The sequence below is a fragment of the Callospermophilus lateralis genome, chromosome 10 (genome assembly GCF_048772815.1).
Source record: "Callospermophilus lateralis isolate mCalLat2 chromosome 10, mCalLat2.hap1, whole genome shotgun sequence".
In the NCBI taxonomy this organism is placed as follows: domain Eukaryota; kingdom Metazoa; phylum Chordata; class Mammalia; order Rodentia; family Sciuridae; genus Callospermophilus; species Callospermophilus lateralis.
In genome coordinates this window covers 124756725-124778852 of record NC_135314.1, presented here as the reverse complement: position 1 = coordinate 124778852, position 22128 = coordinate 124756725, and the positions used below count along the sequence as shown (strand labels likewise).

The 22128-nt window shown below is 43.4% G+C and overlaps 1 protein-coding gene across 1 annotated transcript in view; it reads left to right on the top strand.

The window, feature by feature from the left end:
- Ephb1 (EPH receptor B1) overlaps positions 1-22128 on the top strand; it is a 280914-nt gene that overhangs the window by 220951 nt on the left and 37835 nt on the right. The window contains exons 11-12 of the mRNA XM_076867077.2: positions 7572-7819; positions 15128-15343. Of these exons, the coding sequence (XP_076723192.2) occupies positions 7572-7819; positions 15128-15343 (464 nt within the window). The remainder of the gene's footprint in view (positions 1-7571; positions 7820-15127; positions 15344-22128) is intronic.

Sequence of the window (22128 nt, the reverse complement as noted above, 5' to 3'; positions counted from 1 at the left end):
AGCCCCTGAATAATTATTCACTGATCCTTGTGCAATTATTTGTTTAATGTCCACCTTTCCTTATGAGGTTCAAGGTTTCATAGAAGTGAGAGAACATAGATGTTTGTCTTAGTCTGGGACCTGGCCTACTTTGTGGCTTAGTTGCTCAATTAAATACGGTATTGAAAATAATTCCTTAAGAGGAAACTATAGCAGAAACAAAAATCTGGATAGCTAGGTAGTTTGAGAGAATGCGGAGAGGCTAGAGAGATGGACTGTGGTCATGAGTTGTTTGGTGCTCCAAAAGTGGCCCAGTGAGGAAAGGAAAGTCAGCTCTTCCTTTCTCCCTGTGGATAATAGTGTCGATTGCATTATCTTTAGAGAGGCCAGGAGTCCACCCCCATGTCTTCAGAAAATAACGGCTCATTGTTCCCGTGAGTCTAATAGGAATCACCTGATAGGCCAGCTCCAATGCACTGATTAATTTTGAGCAGTAGGATCAGCAGATCTACCCAGAGAATAAACCAGGGCTGCTGTGTGTGAGATTGGTCCCTACTGTATGACATTCCCGTGTTGTGCAGTGTGTGACCCGTATCACTGTATGCAGAAGCCTGATCATGACTGTCAAGTTCATGAAACATACATAGAGGTGTCACCAGAATTTATTGATTAATGAATACATTCTCCTCCTCTGACTCAAGCAGCTACCAGTTCAGAACTTCCACCTTGGCTGATCACAAGGGACAAGGGGGCTTGCAATGAAAGAGCTGGGTAAGGACAGTTGGGATGAAGGAATGTGTGCTATGTCCAGAGGTGGGAACAGAGTCACCATTGGAGATCAGCAAAGGCCCAGCAGGTCTTTCCTTGAAGAGGAGGGGTTTCCTTAGGAAATATGTGGTACAAAAGTCACCTGCCTGCCTGACTCTCCTAGGGTCATTCAGAGTGAAGACAGACAGCCTGGTTGTTCTGGAATAAGAAATCATATCAATATCTCCAGAAATGATAATTAAAGTGCTGAAATCAGCCAGCCTGTGCTGGGCCCTCTCTGTGGGCCTTGTACGACCTTGCGTACTTCATTGGCATCATTTCGTTTAACCCTCGTGGTATCCCCACGTGTCTGAGTTTATGTTTGTGTGTATGTGTCTTTTTTTTTTTAAACTGGTGAGTAGATCAACATTCAGAGGGTAGCTTGCTCTAAAGGGCGTTCTGCCGCTCAAGTTAATGACACAGCTAAAATTTAAACCCGGATGTAGCAGTTCTGGATCTGATGAAAGTAACCCCTACACTCACTGCCACTTTGGTTGCTGTGGAAAAGAGCAGCTAAATACACAGTCATTGTTTTTGATGCGAAACTCTGTTGAGCAGTTTGGAATACCCAAGCCTCCTTGCTGGGAATTATGATACTGCCTTAGAATTCATTATCCCCATATGGTAGCGCTGTAAAGAGCTAAGAGGAGGGAAAAGAAGTTTATTTTTCCTTCGCCATGATGGACAGCCATCATGACTAACAACCAGGTGTCCTCCCAGGTCGACCTACTCCAATAGCCTGGTTAGTGGGCATCTGGGGAACTTGGCTGGAAGGATGAAGACGGTGGTGATCAATTAGTGAGGTCTGTCCTCCATGCAGGGTCAGGAGCTGATGGAATGTGTGTCAGGGTCGTAATATCAGTGGCTTAGCCCTAACCTTCTTGCACCGGCTAGTGGATTCAAACTTGCTAAACATCATTCTTAAAAACCTTGTTTAAATGTAGTCTTTAAAAGTTCCATATCTGGTGTGAGCCTGAATTAGTAACTCGAAACTCTGCTTTCCTTTTTTTTCCCCCCAAGGCAGTTTGTGACTTCAAAATGCTGGAGAGAGAGAGAAAGAGAGAGAGAGAGGCGGGGAGGAAGAAAAAGAGAGGAGAGAGGGAGGAAGGGAGAGCAATTGTGTGTAGATTCATGCTGCACAGAGCCAAAAGCTACTGCTCAAAATACCTGCTGGCAGGTTGGATGTTTCATTTTCAAAAATTGAAAATTCTTTCCTTCTGATTTTATATATAATAGTTGAGGCATTGAACATAGCTGAACCACTTTCTCTCTCTTCCTCATTTTGTTAAGGAAGGTTGGAAAGAGGTATTGGCAAGGAGTTGAAACTCGTAGAGAATAATCTCAGCAGCTGTGTAGGAGGACAATCGTAGAAGCTGGAAGTCCCGAGGGCACTGGTTTCAAACTTGAGCCAGACGTTAGACTCAACAGGAAGCAGGTTAAAGCCCAGACCCAAGGGCCCCACCTACCAAGCTTCCAGTCCAGCGGGTCCACTGGGGCTCAGGACAGCTCAGTACCAGGGATTAAACCAGGGGTACTCAACCACTGAGCCACATCCCCAGTCCTTTTTATTTTTTTATTTTGAGACAGGGTCTCACTAAGTTGCTTAGGACCTTGCTAAATGACTGAGGCTGGCCTTGAACTTGGGATCCTCCTGCCTCAACCTCCAGAGCTGCTGGGATTACACGTGTGCACCACCCACACCTGGCAGAACTGCATTTTCCCACAAGTTCCTAGCTGCTAGCTTCCTAGCTGCTGAGCGTGGACCACACTTTGAGAACCACTGCTGAGTGTCCCTGACTGGCTTGATGTCAGAGCTATTCCCTAACCAACTCCATGTTCAGCTATGGGAGAGAACCCAGGGTCAGGTGCAAAGATGCATGCCAATTCAAAGTCCACCCAGACCAAAATTAGTCTGGCTACCTTCTCTGCAGGTGAGAATCTCCCTGAAGAGAATCAACCACCACTATAAACATCTATTTTAAATGTAAAGTTAATGCTTGATTTATGGAAATTATTTTTAGGTATTAATCATTTTTATTTAAAAAAATGAAAAATTAGAGCCATGATAGGGAGTTCATATGAAAGGAAAGTTTTTAAGAGTCCAGATCATGCCAAATCAAGGCACCATAGAGGGTCAAGTTCTGACCCCAATTACAGTTATCAAAAAGCAATGAATGGTACTGAAGCAATTGAAAAGCCCAGCAATAAAGTTCACCAATTGCAAAAAAAAAAAAAAAGCAATGAAAGTTTCTTGAAGCTAGAATTATGAAGCTAAAGGCAAATATTACAGGTGACAGCAATTTCTTAGATCCTAAGTGACCCCCAATTTTTTTTCTTATTAATAACACAAATATACCCATTGATTCCCACCTCCCTATGAGACTTTGGAAGTACCAAAGGGCCAGAAACTCCAGAATTTAGCATCCTGGGTTTACCTGGGGACATCCTCTGTGCCCAAGTACCTGGCAAAGGGACTTCCCAGTGCTCCTGGAAAAAGGCTCAGCTGGATCTTAGATCAGCAACTTTACTCACAAGGCTACAGAAACCTGCTTTTCCCCTCTGTTTCCCTTCATTCTCTCTCTCTCTCTCTCTCCCTCTCTCTCTCTCCCCCCCCCCTCTCTCACACACACACACACACACACGCACACACACAAACACAAACACACACACGATGCACTATCCTTCCCTATGTGTTTCGTCTTTTCTTAGTCACCACCACAAGTGTCTTGAACAGTTTTGTCATTTAGACAACACTTTCCTATGGGCTTCTTTACATCCAGCTAAAAAAGACAAGATGGTTTCTTGCTTCTTTTTACTCTAAAGTGATGAGAGAGCTGAGTCTCCTGGAGAAGTGAAGGACCCAGGCAAAGTCATTGTCCCAGGTGTGGTCTGCAGTCCACGTGGAGCCTGCTCCTCTGTGCACCATGGGAGATTCCCTCCCAACTGTGCTCAGGGGCCACTTAATTGGCACAGGCAAACACAGCTTCCGAGAGAGACACAGGTATTGAGTGACTTCTATGCAGTTGGTGTGTTGACAATCTGCTGGCTTGGTGAATAAAAAGTCATTTCTTTTGCCAGGCAGGAAAGGAACTAATTTTACAGAATTACTATTCTTTAAGCCATTAAAGAAAAAACAGCTGGTTCTAAGGTGACACTATGACCATCAAGAGTCACCAATGACAAAGCCCACTTTGCCTGCCCAACAAGAGCATGGTTTTGTTTTATAATTTTTATGATGAATCCCCTGCAGAAGATGCGCTTGAAAGCTAACCTATAAGAAGGATGGCAATTGCGACCAGATTACCATAAAGGTCAATGAAATCACACTTGTCAATCAGAAAAGTAATTTGATCTACCACATTCTATGAAGACACAACTTTTCAAAGCCACACCCTCCTTGTCTATTTTTCTTCCTTCTTTTTTTCTTTTTCTCAATTCATATTGTTAAAGCCCACACTATGTGTCGGTCCCTGTACACTGTAAGGCTGTCTGTATGTAAGTTCTACCTTTAAAAGTATTCAAAGGCATAGAGATAAATTCCCAGAACCTGGGGGCTTTGGGCAGTTCAATAATTCATTTGAAATATGCTTGGTTGGCTTAGACCATGGTTCTCAGCTTTGGCTGCACCTCAGGTTCACCTGGGCAGCCAGCCCTGGCCCTGTGTTCAGAAAGGCCCACAATTTGTTTAATGTTTTTCTGTAAGTCTTTCAATTCTTCATAATTTCTGAACAAGGAGCCCTGCATTTTTACTTTGCACCAAGCACTGCAAATTATGTGACTGATCTTGCGAGTAGCTTTTAAATATGTCAATGCCCAGGCAGCACCCAGACCAATTACTTAAAATCTTGAGGTGAAACCCAGCCCTCTGTATTCTGTCAAACACCTCCAGTGCTTGCAGGGGCTAGATGACTTTGAGAATCACTGATCAGAACAGAATTTCTCAACTAGGGTGTTTATGTGTATGTTGTAGGGGGACATCAGATTCATCCAAAGCATTCTTCCCAACTCTAGGAACAGATGTTTATAAATTGATGAATATTCGGATTCCTTAATACTCTGATCCTACCTAACTTCTAGGCAGGACTTTAGGTGAATCACACCTGTCTTTGAAACAGTCCCACTTTCTCTGTTTACTTCTACCTAGGTACTGTGTTGCTGTGATTAGTCACTATGTATGAACTGTGTGGACTTGTTCCATTGGGATCTAGAGGCAGAATGGTAGAAAAGAGACCAGCATGCACCACAACCTTGGCTCTGAGTCACAGCTATGTGGCTTGGGATTTGATTTCTTTGTGTCTCTTTATTAATTTTTTTATTAGAGAAATGTGAATAATTATACCCTAGTAGCAGGAGTATTGTGAGGATTGAATGGGACAAGACATGCAAAATACCTAGCACATAGCAGGTGGTCAATAAATACATATCTGTGTACTATCTGTTCCAAGAAGAATTAGCATACTCTTCCCCTCAGCTCTCACCTATACATTCTTCCTAAAGAAAAATCATTATTCGGACAACAAGAAAGAAATACCAACCAATATTATTCAATAGTATTATTAAGCATGCAATTTCTATTCATTCAGTTCATAATTATTGAATATATATTAGGTCAAATTTTCACAGGGATAGGTTCCATGTAGGTTTACTACATATACACACAGACCCATATAGAGACATATACATATATCCATGAGACAGCCACCTGTGTTCAGCAATTTTCTTTAAATTTTGTGCATTTTAACTACCAAAGTAATGCTTATTATAACAACCTGAACCATTCAAAAGCAACTATATCAACTTTCCTAATTTCTACATTCCCCTCTCATCCCCCTCCTTCTACTATAATCATTATTAAAAAATAATTTGAAGTTACAAATAAATTTGCTATGGATTTTCCAGTGTTTCTTTGCATACACACACACACACACACACACACACACTCACACATCTCAAATGGGCTCATGGTGCGAATCACTTTCTATACTTACATTTCTTCTTCACTTAACAACAGAATGTAGGCATCTTTGGAAGTCCACACTTTATCACCCATCGGTCAGCCCATGAGTGTGCTATTTTGCAGCCATTCCCTGGCTTAGTCCCTTTTGTGTGACGATGGAAGATGTGGCAGCATTGAAGATACTTGACATACAAATTTAAAAGCTGATATTTCTACTTTGAGTTAAAGCAGTGGCCAAGTCTCAGCAGTTTATAATCCAAGAGTGGCCAAATAAATAATAACACCTATGACACACCAACTTATGTTGGCAAGCCTGCCACATACCAGGCACTCCAGTGGACGTGCAAGCAATGAACCTAAGAATCCCAGTCTGACCTCCAGCAATTCACCAAAGCAGCATATGATTCAATGTCCAAACCAATGTTAAAAATTATATCCATCTCAGCGCGAGGTCTGGGTTGAAATCTTCCTAATGGTGCTTAAGCCAGCAGCTACTCCAGCCCAATATTCTGTCAAGTTCAGTAGACTCTGTAGCAGTTTTATAAAAGTCTAGCAGTTTCCTTCCAATCTTTTTGGTAATAGGAAACAAAAGGAACTCCCAGCTAAATCACACAGGTGATGGGAACTTGCCTTTCTAATGCGGCCAGTAATTTTTCTGATTGCTCACAGTTTGCTCTATTATTTTCTTCCAGAAATTGAAAATGAAAAAAAAAATAAAGTTTTCCCAGCAGAAAAACCCTGCTTTCCCTGACAGGCCTTTGACACACATTTCAGCGATGCGATTACAAGTAGATACTTAACTGCTTCCCATGAAAGAACTGGAAGTCACAAAACCAAGGGAAATCATAGAGCACATTGAGCAAGATTCAACAGATTTTTTTTTTAAGGCAGCTATGACATAGTGTCACCAGAATCATTTTTACTCTTGGTGATTTTACTGCAGAAGTGTTTAAATGCTGGGGCCCCGATGAAAGTGTGTAACACAATACCTCTAGGAGAAATCACTTGCCATTTGGAGACCAGGAGTGCAGTTAGCTGACAGCCTCTGGCTGCAGTGCCTTGGCGGTCTACAGGGTCAACCTCATCTTTCCTGCCCAGGCCTGGTTCTTCCAGGCAGCCCCCAGCCAGTGGCTGAGCCTAGGGGAAGCTGTTAGGGCCTAGCTAGTTCTGGAACATGGGCTCTTTGCTGCAGAACCCCTGGTTAAGTTGGCTGAGAGTCTGTTAGGTCTGCACAGGGCACATCTGCATTATGATCTAGGCTCTCCCTGCCCAATCCTGCTTCCTTCTCCTTTGAACTTTCACAAAGAAACTTCTTCCTTTCCTAACTTGTTCATGTCCAACTTTCTGGAGAACCTAATAGACCCAAAATGCTCTCACAGCAGTGAAGGAACATAGACAATATGAATCTCATTCCAAGGACTACAGTGCCCAAACACACACCCCATCCCCTGCACCAGGCCCTGCTAAAAATAAATTAGGATTCTGTCAGAGGAAAACTGACCATCTCATTTCAATTACTCAGCTGGGAACACGAATGGAAAAAAATTAAGTGTGGAAAAAAACAAACACAAGTATTCTGAAATTCCACTTTAGTTTCTCCAACTATGTCGAAGAACCAACATGAGGAACGTATTTTAATATTCCTTTTGTGTTTTGCAGTGAACTGATTAGAGCCGAGACAGCATAGATACAATGAGAGAACACTATTTCAATTTCTGCCACTTGAATCACAATTCCATGTTGAGCGGCACTGCTGTTGATAAGATGCTGCCCCTTGTTCCCCAGACTGAGAAGGAAGAGGACACTAATTGCATTCTCTTCGTTGCAGGAGAGTTTGGAGAAGTGTACAAGGGGCGCTTGAAACTGCCAGGCAAGAGGGAAATCTATGTGGCCATCAAGACCCTGAAGGCCGGGTACTCGGAGAAGCAGCGTCGGGACTTCCTGAGCGAGGCGAGCATCATGGGCCAGTTTGACCATCCCAACATCATTCGCCTGGAGGGTGTCGTCACTAAGAGTCGGCCTGTCATGATCATCACTGAGTTCATGGAGAATGGTGCTTTGGATTCTTTCCTCAGGGTAAGAGCGACTCAGGGACAACTCAGGGAGATCTAAGCCTGGGGAGAAGCGACCTGTGAGGATGACCCACCATTCAGGAACCACCTGGATCAATGTGGGTGCATGTTGGAGATATCAGCAAGGTTAGCAGTGATTTGTGGCTAAAAAGGAGAGAACAAAGGCCGGGCGCGGTGGCGCACACCTATAATTCCAGCAGCTCAGGAGGCTGAGGCAGGAGGATCACGAGTTCAAAGCCAGACTCAGCAAAAGCGAGGCACTCAGCAAATCAGTGAGACCCTTTCTCTAAATAAAATACAAAATAGGGCTGGGGATGCAGCTCCATGGTCAAGTGCCCCTGAGTTCAGTCCTGGGTACCAAAAACAAAAAGGAGAGACAAAAACAGGGCCTTTGGACTCCTCAGAGGGAGGATGTCATGGAGGAGGAAGGGCCTCAGTAAATACCCGTTGGATGAATAAACTGAATGGATCCAACGGTGGCCATTGGCATTTGTGTGAATCACCGAGATGAAGAGCCCCTTGGTGGCCCCGTATCCCTGTGTGATTCATGCAGATGCCTTTCGCCAGCGCCACTGCCCTCCCAGCCTGCTTTCTTCCTAGACAGTTACAGATAAAATGGGATATCCTTTCTGAGGCTGAGGCTACTGTCCTCCAGGGAGACACTTCTGGGCAGGGAAGGGGAAGACGCTGTCACATGCATCCAGATGTCTTTTCTGGTGTTGATGAAGACTTTTGACTCCCAACAAACCTGCAGCAGAGGTGGGAGGCCCCCTGAATGCCTTTTGGTTGGGAGACCTGTTAAAGATTATTGACAGAATATGCCCCAGAGAGGCCAGGCTCATTTCTTTAGGAGCCACACAAAGGAGGAGTGAGTGAGGAGGGCCCAGCTGCTGGTGTCCAGGGAATGGAAACTGACTGAGCCTGCACTGGGGAGCAGGATCTGCCTCAGACCAAGAGGTTCAGTGGGATGGCTGGGGAGACTGAGAGCAGGAGGCCCAGGGGGAGGTTCCATCAAAGAAAGGGTGAAGCCTTCCGGGCCAGGACTTCAGGGTGATACCCAAGAGCAGGCTACACGCATCACCAAAACCACCAAGCCATAGCTGTGGCTGCCGATCAAAGGACCGTTCATTCATAGTCAGTCGTTGAATCAGCGATGGGGTGATTGCTCCAACATGGCCCCACCCTGGAGGCTGAACCAACGGAGAAGAAAAAAGCATGTTCTAACGCTGTGTAACAAATCACCCCGGACTTCAGTGGCTTAGCACACCAGTGACTTATTTTGCTCATGAACCTGAAATGGGAGCAGAGTTTGTAGGGAGGTGCGTGTACATTTCTGGTCCATGCAGATCCATCTGGAGCACCTTCGGGGCTAAGGCTTGGAATTGTTGGAAGATTCACCCACTCATGTATCTGGCGGTTAATTGATGTCAGCTGTCTGTTCTGAGTGGCCGGCTTCAGCTTCCTTAGGGCAAGCTGGGTCCCAAGATCCAGTATCCCAAGAAGAGAAAATGAAAGCTGTATTCTCACCTTTGTAACCTGGCCTCGGAAGTCACATAGTGTCACTTTTACTACAGTGACCAGCCCACCAAGATCCAAGGGGGGGAAATGTTCCCATGTTTTGAAAGCAGGACAGCAACCCAGTATCTTGTTACATTTAAGAGATGGACGATCTTGTTATGTCCACATCACAAAATGCAATCTGCCCCTTTTCCTGGGGACCTGAGGGCCCAAAGCTTCCAGCTATCACCTACCTGTGTCCTGTTTTTTTTTTTTTTTTTTTTTTGATGCCACAGTGGAGCACAGAGCTATCACAGAGAAGGACTTAAATCTCCTATATGTACCTGATATCTCATTCGCTGCCTTTGTGGCCGCATCAGAGCAAGATATGGTCTATGCTTTCCTAGGGACATTCATTTTGGTGGGAGATCTCATGAAGACAATCAAATAAACACAAATAACAGAAGGCCATGTTAGAAGAAAAAAGTATTTTCTGGACCAGCCTTAAGACCCTTTCAGGAGTCATTTGTTTCCTACCAGTCATAGGACTGTACTCCAGAGAAAGTCACCCCAGGATCGGGGGACTGTGATCAGACTCCTTCCCCGGGATATCCGAGGGACAGGGAGATTCATCTCAGAAACCTGTGACAATCAAAAGTCCAGACGGCTGCTCCTCCCAGGGCCTGTTTCCATCTGGGTCCCTGGACACAGAGGCATGTTGGACACTAGTGTTTTTCATCATGCTGAGGCCCAGTGTGCAGAGGGAGAAAACCCAGGAGCAAGAAAGAAGCCCAGGAAAACAGAGGAGAGGGCACCGCAAGAAGGGGCGGTGAGAGCAGGCGGTGCCAGGAGCAGAGGGCGATGAAGCGTGTCTCACTCTCGCACCGCATGGAGGCAGGTAATCTATAAATCTAATTTCAGCCTTACTACCGAACCCTGGAGCATAGCAACATTAATTGATGTATCTGCTGCTTGATAAAATTGAAAAAATAGGTCATCAGTTCAGTTCTACAGGGTCCATCTTCTGGGAAGGAGGATAATTTTAGGATCACCACACAGAGAAGAAAGGAAAAGGGTTAGGCCTCCATTCACGCAATCGTTTCCTCCAACTCCTGGACATGGCAGCTTTGGAGAAGGGCCACAGGTCTAACCCTGGGTCAGGGCAACAGTTCCTCCCTTGTTATAGGACCTAGAAATCCTCACATTTCTGGAAGGTTTGGAAACACTCTTATTTTTCGAGCACACACTCATTAGGTGGTTCGTTATTATCAACAGCTCTGGTTCATGACTGAACCAAGGAGTGTAGATCGTTTTACACATTCCTCATTAAACATTTCCTCCTTGGCACTAAGATGCAAAGGATTCAATATGGCGGCTCTTCCCTCGTCTGGGAACAATTCCTGAAGCCAGTCAATGTCTTGGGCCTTAGCTAAGAAGGTCATAAAGCAGGATCCTGTCCTTGCTGTTGGTTCATTCACAGATGGCCATAACTGGAAGACTCTGAGAAGTCACTGAGGAATGGCAAACAGGGCTACTTCTCAGCAGGCAAGCTCTTCATGGGCTGAAGTTGGAAGATAGCAGCCCAGATGCCTTGGCTTCTTCTGTGAGTCACCCTGTGGCCCTACAGCAAGTCTGTTAACTCAATTTTTCAATCTATAAACTAAAGGCATTGAGCTGGAAGAGCTTGAAAGTTCTCTTTCAGTTAAAAAAAAAAATCTATGATTCATTCTCTTCAAACAAATCAAATAAGGGTTTCATTTCCTGAAGTGGATTTGTCAATGAAAGTTGAAATACCTAAATCCTTCCTGTCTAATATAAGGGCCAGCAAGTGGCTTCAGTGCTTTTTCAGAAAAGCAATTTCAGGCAGAAAGCACTTCATGAAGGGAAGAAATTTTAAATCACTCCGCCTAGGTCTGTATTTCTTCTCTGCACCATTTCTACCATATGCTCAGCACGGAGCCGGGATCTTTCCCAAAGTCTCTAAGACATCTGTTTGTTGGTGGGTGTCTTGTTTTTTTTTTTTTTTTTTTTGGGGGGGGGGGTCTTGCTTGTTTTGTATGCTGCTATTCAAATCTCTGGAAGTTATACCAATACACTGAGCATGAGACAGTTGGACATGTCAGAAAAATCTTAATATGTTTGTATCTTTAGGTTTCACCAAGATATGAATTCAACAGACAGAACCCTGCCTGTGATGATATGTGGTTCCCCTGCAGACCGTAAGGAAAATGGGTTGCCCATGCCCGAGTCTGCATAGTCCATGTGGATGAGGCACTGCAGGAGTGAAAGGACAGAGTAGCATCATTAATCAGTTGTGGCCCTTCTCCCTGAGGAGCTTGTTCTTGGCCTTCTTCTCCAGCTTTTGAGGGAGCCATTACCAGGCGATCAGAGATGGAATGTCAGTGGAGAAGCAATTTGCCATTCCAGATTTAGATTCCTGTTATAACTCAAAGCCACCCAGAGTGATTTAAGGCTGATCACATATACTTTCTGGATCTCCTTTATCTTTTCTATCAAAACAATATAATATTGCCTGTCTTGCCTACTGCACAGGAACAGTTTTAAGGCTCAAAACATATTCTATGGAGAGTGACTTGCCATTCACAAGGCAAGTAATGGAAGAGATGGCTATTTGTTGGGCAGATGGCAGGGGGTATATTACAGATGTCTACCTGTTACCTGTTGAGCTCAAAATGCACTGGGACTGGTTTGTTTGTTTTTTTTTTTGTTTTGTTTTTTGTTTTTTTTTTAAGGGCAGTGGCCCTAGGATATCTCATAGGCATGCCCTGGAAACCAGAGATCTGTCCCCAAGAGCCCTCAGTCTCTCTCACCATGCATGTTTGAGGACAGGGATGAGCTGATGTGGAGGACATCATGGCCTTTCTGACAGTAGCAGTGACCACCGCTGCCATCTTTAGTATTCACAGGTCACTGAGAGAAGACACTGGATGCTCATCGAAACCCTACAACAAATGCTCTCATTTCACACGTATGGAAATCACTGCTGTGGAGGTTGAGTAACTGGTCCAGGCTCACTCAGCCAGGGAACAGCAGAGCCTGGATCCCACCAGGGTCTTTCTAGCTCTCCAGCCCAGAGAGCTGAGGATGAACCCAGGAGCTGAGGATGCCCGATCTCAATTTTGAAACCAATGAGATAATAAAGCAGCTCTCGGAAACCTCTTGGAAGCAGGCACACAGACACACGGCCACATGTGCTTCCAGCATTGCTCCTCTCAGAGTCGCCTACAGCCACCACCCGGGGCCCTCCCGCAAACGTCAGCTTCCTTCAGCGAGGCATTCATTTTTTCAGCACATTGTTGTCTACACACACCGAGAAGAAATAACAAACTGCTTTGGAAAAATACAACCCGTGCGATTTGCAGCTGAGATACATTTTTGTATTCTACAGAAGTTGCGTGACAACTGTCGGAGGAGGCAAATCCCCAGGGACCCGCTTGGAGAAAACGCGTGGCGCTAGGGAAAGGCTGGCTAACTGCTTGAGGAGGTGTTGACTGAAGTTCATTAGCGAGAAGGAGGATTCGCCTCACTCGCTGCACATCCAGCTTTCACAGATGGGCACCGGGCGCTAGAAACGCGTCAGAGTTTCCAGCAGCAGTTCTGCGCGTTTCCTTTGGAAGAAAATGTTACCGAGAAAGCATTCTGGGCAGGTTGGGAGGTAGTTGAGATTTCAGTTAGAAACAGCCCGGGGATGTGGGGTGCCAAACCCAGTGTGTTTGGGGGTGCTCCCTCTGGCAGTGGTCTCAGGAAGGACGAGTTTGTTTCACTCCTCCAATTAATCAGGGGCACAATCCCCCAGAAGATGGATGGTGGCTTGCAATCTCCCGGGAGAAAAAAATCTTCTATAGTTCATGCTGTTGGTATTTTTGGACTTCTTCATTATTGGGGTTTTCTCTAATAAACATGGTATTTTCTAAATAAGTCTATTATGTTTTCTTAGTTTTTTGCTTTGTTTTGTTTTGTTTTGCTTAGAAAAATGCTATAGGAGGAATACATGCATAAATGATATGTCCACACATGTTTAAATGACATCATGTTATTTGGGGGCCATGTGTAACATCAAGAGCTCTTCATACTGCTTACCCTTTCTGCATTTCATATGAGGACTGTGTGGCAGAAAGCGTGGCTGCCTTTCCCAGGGTCTGTGTTCAGCAGTAACTGACCAGACCCTTGGTGTCCTGCCTCTTCCTACCTCTCCTCTAACCAGAGGATCCCAGTGCCCCGGGTTGTACTATAATCATACACAACCCATGGCCCTTTGGGGAGCAGCTAAGGCTGGACTAGATGGGAAAAGGTGCTCTTGGCAACATGACCCAGGATCCACTGATCTAACCAGTGAGTGCAGAGCTAAGACCTAGCAGTTTGGGGACAGCAGGAGGAAGTCACAGGTACCTTAGTTGAGGAGTCTGTCTACTCAGGGAAGAGGGTTTCTGAGCAAGAAACTGTGAGCCTATCAGTGACCAGAGAGAGAGCATCACTGCAGGCTGGCAGAAGCAGGAATAGCAGCATCTCCCGTAAGCTAGCAGAGTTCCAAGTGCCAGACACTGTGCATGAGCTTCTGTCCCTGGTCCCCCTGTAAGGTAGGTATGGTTATCCTAACATAAAGACTGGAGCTACCTCAAAGGAACAAAGTGCCTTACACGTTTGATTTTGAAAACAGAAAGAGATGTTCACGCAACGTAATTTTGTTGAGTTTTGTTTTCCTTCTCTGTTAAAGTTTTCAGCTCTGATCATACTGTGGTGACCACAAGAGGTGGGACTTCTTGTCCTCAGTGAGCTTACAGTCAAGACAAGAAAGTCAAGCTTATAGACAGACAGGCGGACACAGAACATACACAAGATTAAAACTTGTGACTTGTGCTAAAAAGAATAATAAGGACACGCACTGAAAGGTAGTTTTCAGGAAGTCCTGGTGGTGTTGAGGGGAGGAATAGTTATACAGATGTCCTCTTTGAAGAAGAGACATTTAAGAAAAACCAGAAGGAGATGTAGGTACGGATTGTGGGGCAAAAACCAAGGAATTGCCAGGCACCGTGGAGCATACCTATAATCCCAGTGCTTAGGAGACCAAGGCAGGAGGATCTCAAGTTTAAAGCCAGCCTCAGCAAAAGTGAGGCACCAAGCAACTCAGTGAGACCCTGTCTCTAAACAAAATGGACTGGGGATGTGGCTCAGTGGTCGAGTGCCCCTGAGTTCAATCCCCAGTACCCACCCCCCAATAAAAAAACAGGGGATGAATGGGTAAGGGCCCTAAGGCAGGAAGAGCTTGGCTGGGGAGCACTGGGGTTGCCAGTCACAGTGGCTTTACTTAGCATGGGAGTGAAGGGTCCAGTGGGCTGAGGACGGTAGCAGCTGGTCCCACGGGTCTTATGGACAAACCACTAAGCAGTTTGGAGATTTTCCTTAATGCAATGGGAGGCTATTACAGAGTTTAAGCCAGGGAGTGACATGGCCTGATTTATGTCTTTAAAAGATGGTTCTGGCTGCCGTGGAGAGAATGGATTGTAGCGGGGGCAGGTGCGGGAGGCTGTTCCAGGTGATGGATGACCATGACTTGGTTGGCATGGTGGCCGTGGAGAGGGAGAGGAGTGGATAGGTTTGAGATGTAATTTGGAGATGAAATCGACAGGGCTTGGCAAGAAGAGAGCTGAGGTTCAAGGAAAGATGAGGGTGGGGGGTGGGGAGGGAAGGGCGGCCGTGAGCTGCATGCCCGGCAAGCAGCAGGCCACAGCACCTTGGCTTCTGATTAGCCAATGAAGTCTGTCTTGATCTGGATGCCCTTTGTGATTTACCACAGCAAAACGATGGGCAGTTCACGGTGATACAGCTCGTGGGCATGCTCAGGGGCATTGCTGCTGGCATGAAGTACCTGTCCGAGATGAATTACGTGCACCGGGACCTGGCGGCTAGGAACATTCTGGTCAACAGTAACCTGGTGTGCAAGGTGTCCGACTTTGGCCTCTCCCGCTACCTCCAGGATGACACCTCAGACCCCACCTACACCAGCTCCTTGGTGAGTCCTTCTTGATATTCTCAGGGAAAGCATGGCATGACTCAAAGGTGGCTGGGGACGACCGGTGGCAGGGCATCTGGGAAGAAATGGTCACCTGAGCTGATCTCTTCAAGGAGGGATCCAGAGTCTGGGAGGATCATCCAACTCTGGGGAAATAATAGCAGCCAGTTGTCCATGGGAACAGATGACTTTGGAGAACCCATACAGGTGGACAAGGTACCAGAGACATTTGTCACCTGGAAGCAGGTTTCAGGCCTGGTTGAGGGTTTCAGTCCCCAGATGGGTTGAACTCTGGGTCTCCTTCTCTTTTTCCTCTACGTGGCTTCCAGATATCTGTAAGCACCAGGCACACCATGAGTACTCCTAAATTGGTATTTCCTGCTGAGCCTCCCCCTCCACATCCTGAGCCACAGTAATCATCTAAATCCAACTGCCTCATCCACACAATTTCATTTAGAATTTTAACAAGTCCAAAATAGACCTCTGGAGCTACTTACCAACAGTAGTTGTCACCATTTCACTGGGAATTGTCCTTGATTCCCCCACCCTCCACCCTGAGCCTTGCCATCCCACCCAATCCCTCAGCAACTCCAAAGGTTCTTATAGAATCTATGCCTTTCTTCCTCTCTACTGCCACCACCCTGCCACAAACCGCCATTCTCTTTTGTCTTGGATTGTTACAGTGACTTCCCAACATGCATCCCTGATTTTCTCTCGTCTCCTTATATCCATTTCCAATAGCATCCAAAGTGATTGGCTTCCCCTCCTCCCTTCCTACCTACCTATTTCTTATTTGAAATTGCAAATGTGTATTATAAAAATTAAAAGATACAGGGAGGTAAACGCAAAAGAATAACTGGTAAATTACGATTCCCCCCCAGGCAGGTCTATCAACTTTTTCCTAAAGGCTACATGGTAAATATTTTAGGCTTTGCTGGCCAAGAGATAAAATAGAGGACCTTGCATGAATAATTATACAACCCTTTACAATGTAACCCTTTTAAAAGTTATAAACATCATTCTGAGCTCAAAGGCTATAAAAATGTGACCAGCCAGGCTGATGGTCAGGCCAAAGTTCATTAATCCCTGGTGAACTCAATTTTCAACAGCTAGATGTGTGTCCTTTCACATTCTTCTCTTTGTTCGAAAACTTGGAAGTGTTTATACTTTAAAATTGGGATCATACTATGCCTATTTCCCTGAATTCTTATGTATCTCTTGGGCGTTCTTGCTGCCCCATTGATTTTCAGAAACTTTGTAAATATTCACCTCTCCTGCTCAGAAATATATCTGTCTTCTTGCACTCTTACCAATGCATCCAATAATATCAATGAATCCAGAAATATCTGTTTTCCTTTAAATCTTCTTACAGCTCATCATTTGTCCTGAAACTTTTCTTCACTCACAGGTGATAAAATATTTCGTAAAGTTTTCTGTACTATTTTATTGGGGAGCTATTCTATATTTAAATACTTGGTACAACCAAAATTTATTTATTTTTTCCCAATGCTTTATTTTTAAAATATCAAGCACATAGAGAACTTGAAAGAATTTGACAGAAAACAGCCATAAACTCCCCCACGTAGATTCTAGAATTAATACCTTCTATACTTGCTTAATCTTATGACTTCTATCTATACCTTTGCATATCCATTACTCCATTTTCTTTTGTTGTCTGATTTCCAAGTAAACTACAGATATCATATATATCACCCCTAAACATAATATCATACATGTCTTTACCTGAAGTTAAATCTTTGCTTACAGTTATTTTTTGTTTGGAAATTTTTTGCATATAACGGAATGCACATGCGTTAAGGGTGCATTTAGAGTTTTAACAAATACACACAACGGCATACAACCCAAACTCGCAGCAAGATAGGAAACATGGCCATTACCTTAGGAAGTTCCCGCAGGTCCCTCCGCAATCCATTTCTCATACCCGCCCCCCCCCCACACACACACACTCAAACACACCCAGAGGCAACTACTGTTCCAATATTTTTCAACCCTAGATTTGTTTTAGGAACTCATATACTAAAACTTTGTATAAGTGGGAAGCATACTGGATATATTCTTCTGTGTGTGGTTGATTTTATTTGGCATTATATTTGAAAGAATCACTCGAGCAGGAATTTATTGCTACTTATTGCTGAATTTATTGTTTATTTATCCACTCTCTTATTGACAGGTACCAGGGGTATTCTGGAATTTATTTTTGAATGTATTGGGAAATGTATTCTCACACTGTTTTGAACCAGAAAAATAATATTTTCTGAGTAAACAAATTGTGCTTCTAAAAATGTAAATAATATATTCACATGACATGTAGTTTTTTGAACATCTATTTTGTGCCAGAACTGGGCTACAACTATGCCAACACTACTTATTAAAAATACTATTCATTTCTTGACACTTTTTTATTAGTACATTATTATTATTATTCATTTTTTTATTGAATCACATGTCATCTTTGACATTAAGATCTTTATATGAACTACATTTGATTCTCAATTCTACTCTATTGATTTTTTATTCTTGTGCTCAGTCATATATTGTTCTGGTTATAATAACAATTAGCAGAAGTTTTACTTTTACATTATTCTGATTATAATAATTTTAGGAAAAGCCTTACTGTTTGGGCAAAACAAGTGATACTTCATTACTTTTTATTTTTTCTTAAGTCCTTGGCTCTTCTCAACTCTGTTTTCTTTCAACTGCATTTCAAAATCACCTTGTTCAGTTCTAAAACATGCACATATACATAGATGCTCACATTTGTATTTTGAATGAATTCTATTTTGCCTTTGAAAGGACTTACATTTTAATGATCCTGAATCATCTAAGTAATGATCTGAGCCCAATATACAATTTACATGAAACTTACATTAAAATTTCATAGGTAAAAGTTTTTCCGTGTTATTTTCCTGTGTACATTATTTATATCACTTATTGTGGTTTTGTACTTCTTCTAGATGATAAAGTTTATTTACCCTAGACCTAAGAGTTCACAATCATGTGGTCAGTCACCTTACCATATTTATTATGCCATTTCTTCAAGTTTTGCCTTTTGTTCAAAACAGATAAATTATATTTTCTGAGTAAACAAATTGTGCTTCTAATAAGGCAAATAATGTATTCACATAACATGTGGGTTTTTTTAACATCTATTTTGTGCTGCCAGTACTGGGCTACAGGCTGGTGACATAATCATGAGCAGAAAGAGACATCAAGGCTGGGCATGTGTGAGGCACTGGGTTCTGATCTCAGCACCACATGGAAATAAATGAATAAAATAAAGGTCCATCAACAACTAAAAGTATACGTAAAAAATATTTTTAAAAAAGAAAGAAAGAGACATCATTACTTTTCTCGCATGTTTTAGTCAGCCTTGCTTCATCATGACCAAAATACCTGTCAGGAAAAACTTAGAGGAGGACAAGTTTATTCTGGTTCATGATTTCAGAAGTTAAAACCATGCTCAATGGATTCCATTGCTCTGGCTCCAAGGTGGGGCAGAACATCATGGCAGAAGGGTATGACAGAGGAAACCAGCTCAGTTCAGGACAGCCAGGAAGCAAAAAGAGAGCTCTGCTTTCCAAGGACAAAATATATATTCTAAAGGCATACCCCCAGCAACCTACTTCCTTTCTGTACCTGCCTATAGTCACTACCCAGGACAGTACTCCTTTCAATTATTAATCCATCAAATGGATTAATCCACTAACTAGGTCACAGTTCTCATCATCTAATCATATCACCTCTGAACATTCCTGCATTATTTCACGCACGAGCTTTCAGGAGATACCCTATTTCCAATCCATAACATCCCGTTTAGTGAGGGCAGGGGGCCATTAATCAGACACATACTCAATACGTGCACAATTTCCCAGCTGGAAAGAGGAACATGATGTTTTGGGAGATCATGAATAAAATAAGAAATAAGAAAATGTCCTACCTATGTCTAGCAGTATTAAGGAGGACTTTCAGAGGAAGAGATATTGCCCCAGCAGAGACATGAAGAGTAAGTAGGTCACTGTCTTAGTCAGCTTGGGTTGCATAACAAAATGCCATAGATTGGGTATCTTATAGAGCAGACATGTATTCCCATAGTTCTGAAGACTGGAAGTCCAAGATCAAGGAGACAGCGTGGATGGGTTCTTGGTGTGGACCTCTTCCTGACACTGTCCTCACGTGGCCTTCCTTGGTATACACGTTGAGAGAGAGAGAGACAGAGACAGAGAGAAAGTGATCGTGCCTCTTCCTTTGTTTGTGTAAAGGTGTTGATCCCACCATGGAAGCTCACCTTCGTGACCTAACCTAACCATGACTACTCCCAAAGGCCCATCTCTACAGACTATCCCACTGGAGATTGGGGCTTCAATATATGAACATGAGGGCCCACTGACATTCAGTCTATGGAATTTTACCCCTAATGAATGTGACAGGAGGCAGAGAAGCAGCACATACAAAAGCCATGTGACAAGAGAGAAAATGGACTAGAAATGAGAAGGTACCTCTGTGCCTGTCATTTGGGTGGTCCTCCAGGAGGTCAGCAGCAGTTACCTCTTATAGTATCTCCAGATCCTTGTGAGGGAATTTACAGCCAATGGAAACCATTCGAGATGTGTGCGTCTGTGTGTGTGTGTGTGTGTGTGTGTGTGTGTGCACATAAACATGGCCCAAAGTCATAGATTTTCATCTTAAATAAACAACTTGGCTTCTTCTCTTGCCTTTTCCTTACAATCCCTTTCATCCTCTTCTTTAAAAAAAATTATACAAAAAGACAAAAACTTTTCTTGGCTTTCTTCCTGTTTTCTTTCACCAAGAAAATTATTCAGCAAGTAGAACCAAGGTAGATGTCCTGAGCAAGGGAAACGAGTCCTATGGAGGATCAGGACTTGTGTGTGAGGGGCTCCAGCTCAGCAGGATGAAGAGATGAGCTGTATGCAGGGATATTAAGGAATGCATTGGGGATAGTGGGAGTGGCTGGGAGAGGGGATGTACATATGAAAAGCATGAATGCTAGGATGAATTGTGTAGCGTGGAATTGGAATTGGAGGTATCAATGTGAGCTTGTGGTTTTAAACATGCTGAGGCAGAGAATAAATATAGGCTGGGAGAGCCTGCAGCAATGACATCTATGTAGCAAGAGTCCACGCCGGCACTTAGATTTTTATTTCTGTAGACTTTACTGAAAGCAACCAGGACTCATTAGAGAAATGGCCCTTTCCAGGCCCTTGGCAGGAAAAGTAAGAGGAGCCTACCACATCTTTTTGTATCAGAAAGTGAAAAAGAACTCAAAGAATGATGGGGATATGTCAAAAAGCACAAGTACCAGCATGAAGGGTCTCCTAATGAATAAATCTGGGATCATTTGAGCCTTAGAATATATAAGCATAGTAACAGATTGTAACCCATTGAGTAAAATGGTGCCTATTATGAATATGAATATCAATGAATAAATAAATGGAGACAAGAGAAAGTTTTTCCCTCTAGTAGAAAGAATGATATTATTAGAAACTCACTGTTTGGCAAGCATCAAATTAATAGTTAATTCAAATAAGAAACATCAATGGATAGTAATATTTGGAGAGAATATGGGAAGAGGAACAAGATTTTACATAGCTTCAAAATATTTATTTTTTACGAATATTTATTTATTACAAAAAAAGGAAAAAGTAACTTTACAGCAGAGATTTTGATAAATACCATCTGAATTAAGTACTTAAAGTTTATAACATCAGTAACCAAAGTCATCCTTGTGTAGCACCTACAAGATACAGATAGAAGAACCTAGTGTTTGTGATACTCTGCTCAAAATATGTGACTTGGGTCTCGTTAGGAGGAAAATCAGACTAACTAAAATTAAGGCACATATTATTAAATGTTCTATGATCTTCAAAAAATATCAAGGTCATAAAAGTCAAATAGACTGAAAAAAATGGGATTACAAGGTATGATAATTGGGATTCACAGGTGATACTTAGAACATTTCTGGGACAGTTGCTCTTTTGGGGTAAACAGGGTATAAGTGGTCTTTATAGCCTTCCTGCAGCTTTTTCAGAGATATGAACCTGAAAGGGAACTTAAAAAAAAAAAAAAAAAAAAAAAACAGGGACCCTGGATGCAGTGTGGAGGGTGGATGCAAAAGACCAGAGGAGGAAGCAGTGGGGTGCCCTGGGAGACCACGGGGCCACAGGGGTGGGATGAAGGAAATAAAGCTCAGAGGGTGCATGGGGCCACACAGGAGGACCTGAGAGTGCATGGCATTAGAGGAGATGGTGACAGAGGTCCAAGGACGATGCTGGGTATCCAGCCTGTTTCCCGGATGGGTGATCGATGTCCCACTTTTCTGAGAGTGAGCATGCTGGACGGGAGCTGTAGAAGGGTTGTGAGTAGATTGTGGATTTGGTTTAGAACAACTAAAAGTTTGTTTCCCAAATTTTGATGGGTATCAGGTTTACCTGGGAAGCTAATAAGGAGCACAGAGGCACGCACTTATGGAAGTAGAATGGGGTCTGGGTTTTTGCATTGTCACTGAGATTTTTCCAGGTGATTCTGATACCTACACATTTTTGAGAGGCCCTTGTTTGGAACCTTTTGGTTTTTAAGTGCCTTTGGAATATTTAAGTAGAGCTGATGGGTAGGCAGATGAATATATGGGTCTAGAGCATGGAGGAGAAGTCCAAATGGAGACAGATCTTTGGGAGTCATCGGCATAAAGACAGGAATAAAAACAGTGGGTGTAAATATACTTCACCTGGGAGAGTAGGATGGGAAAG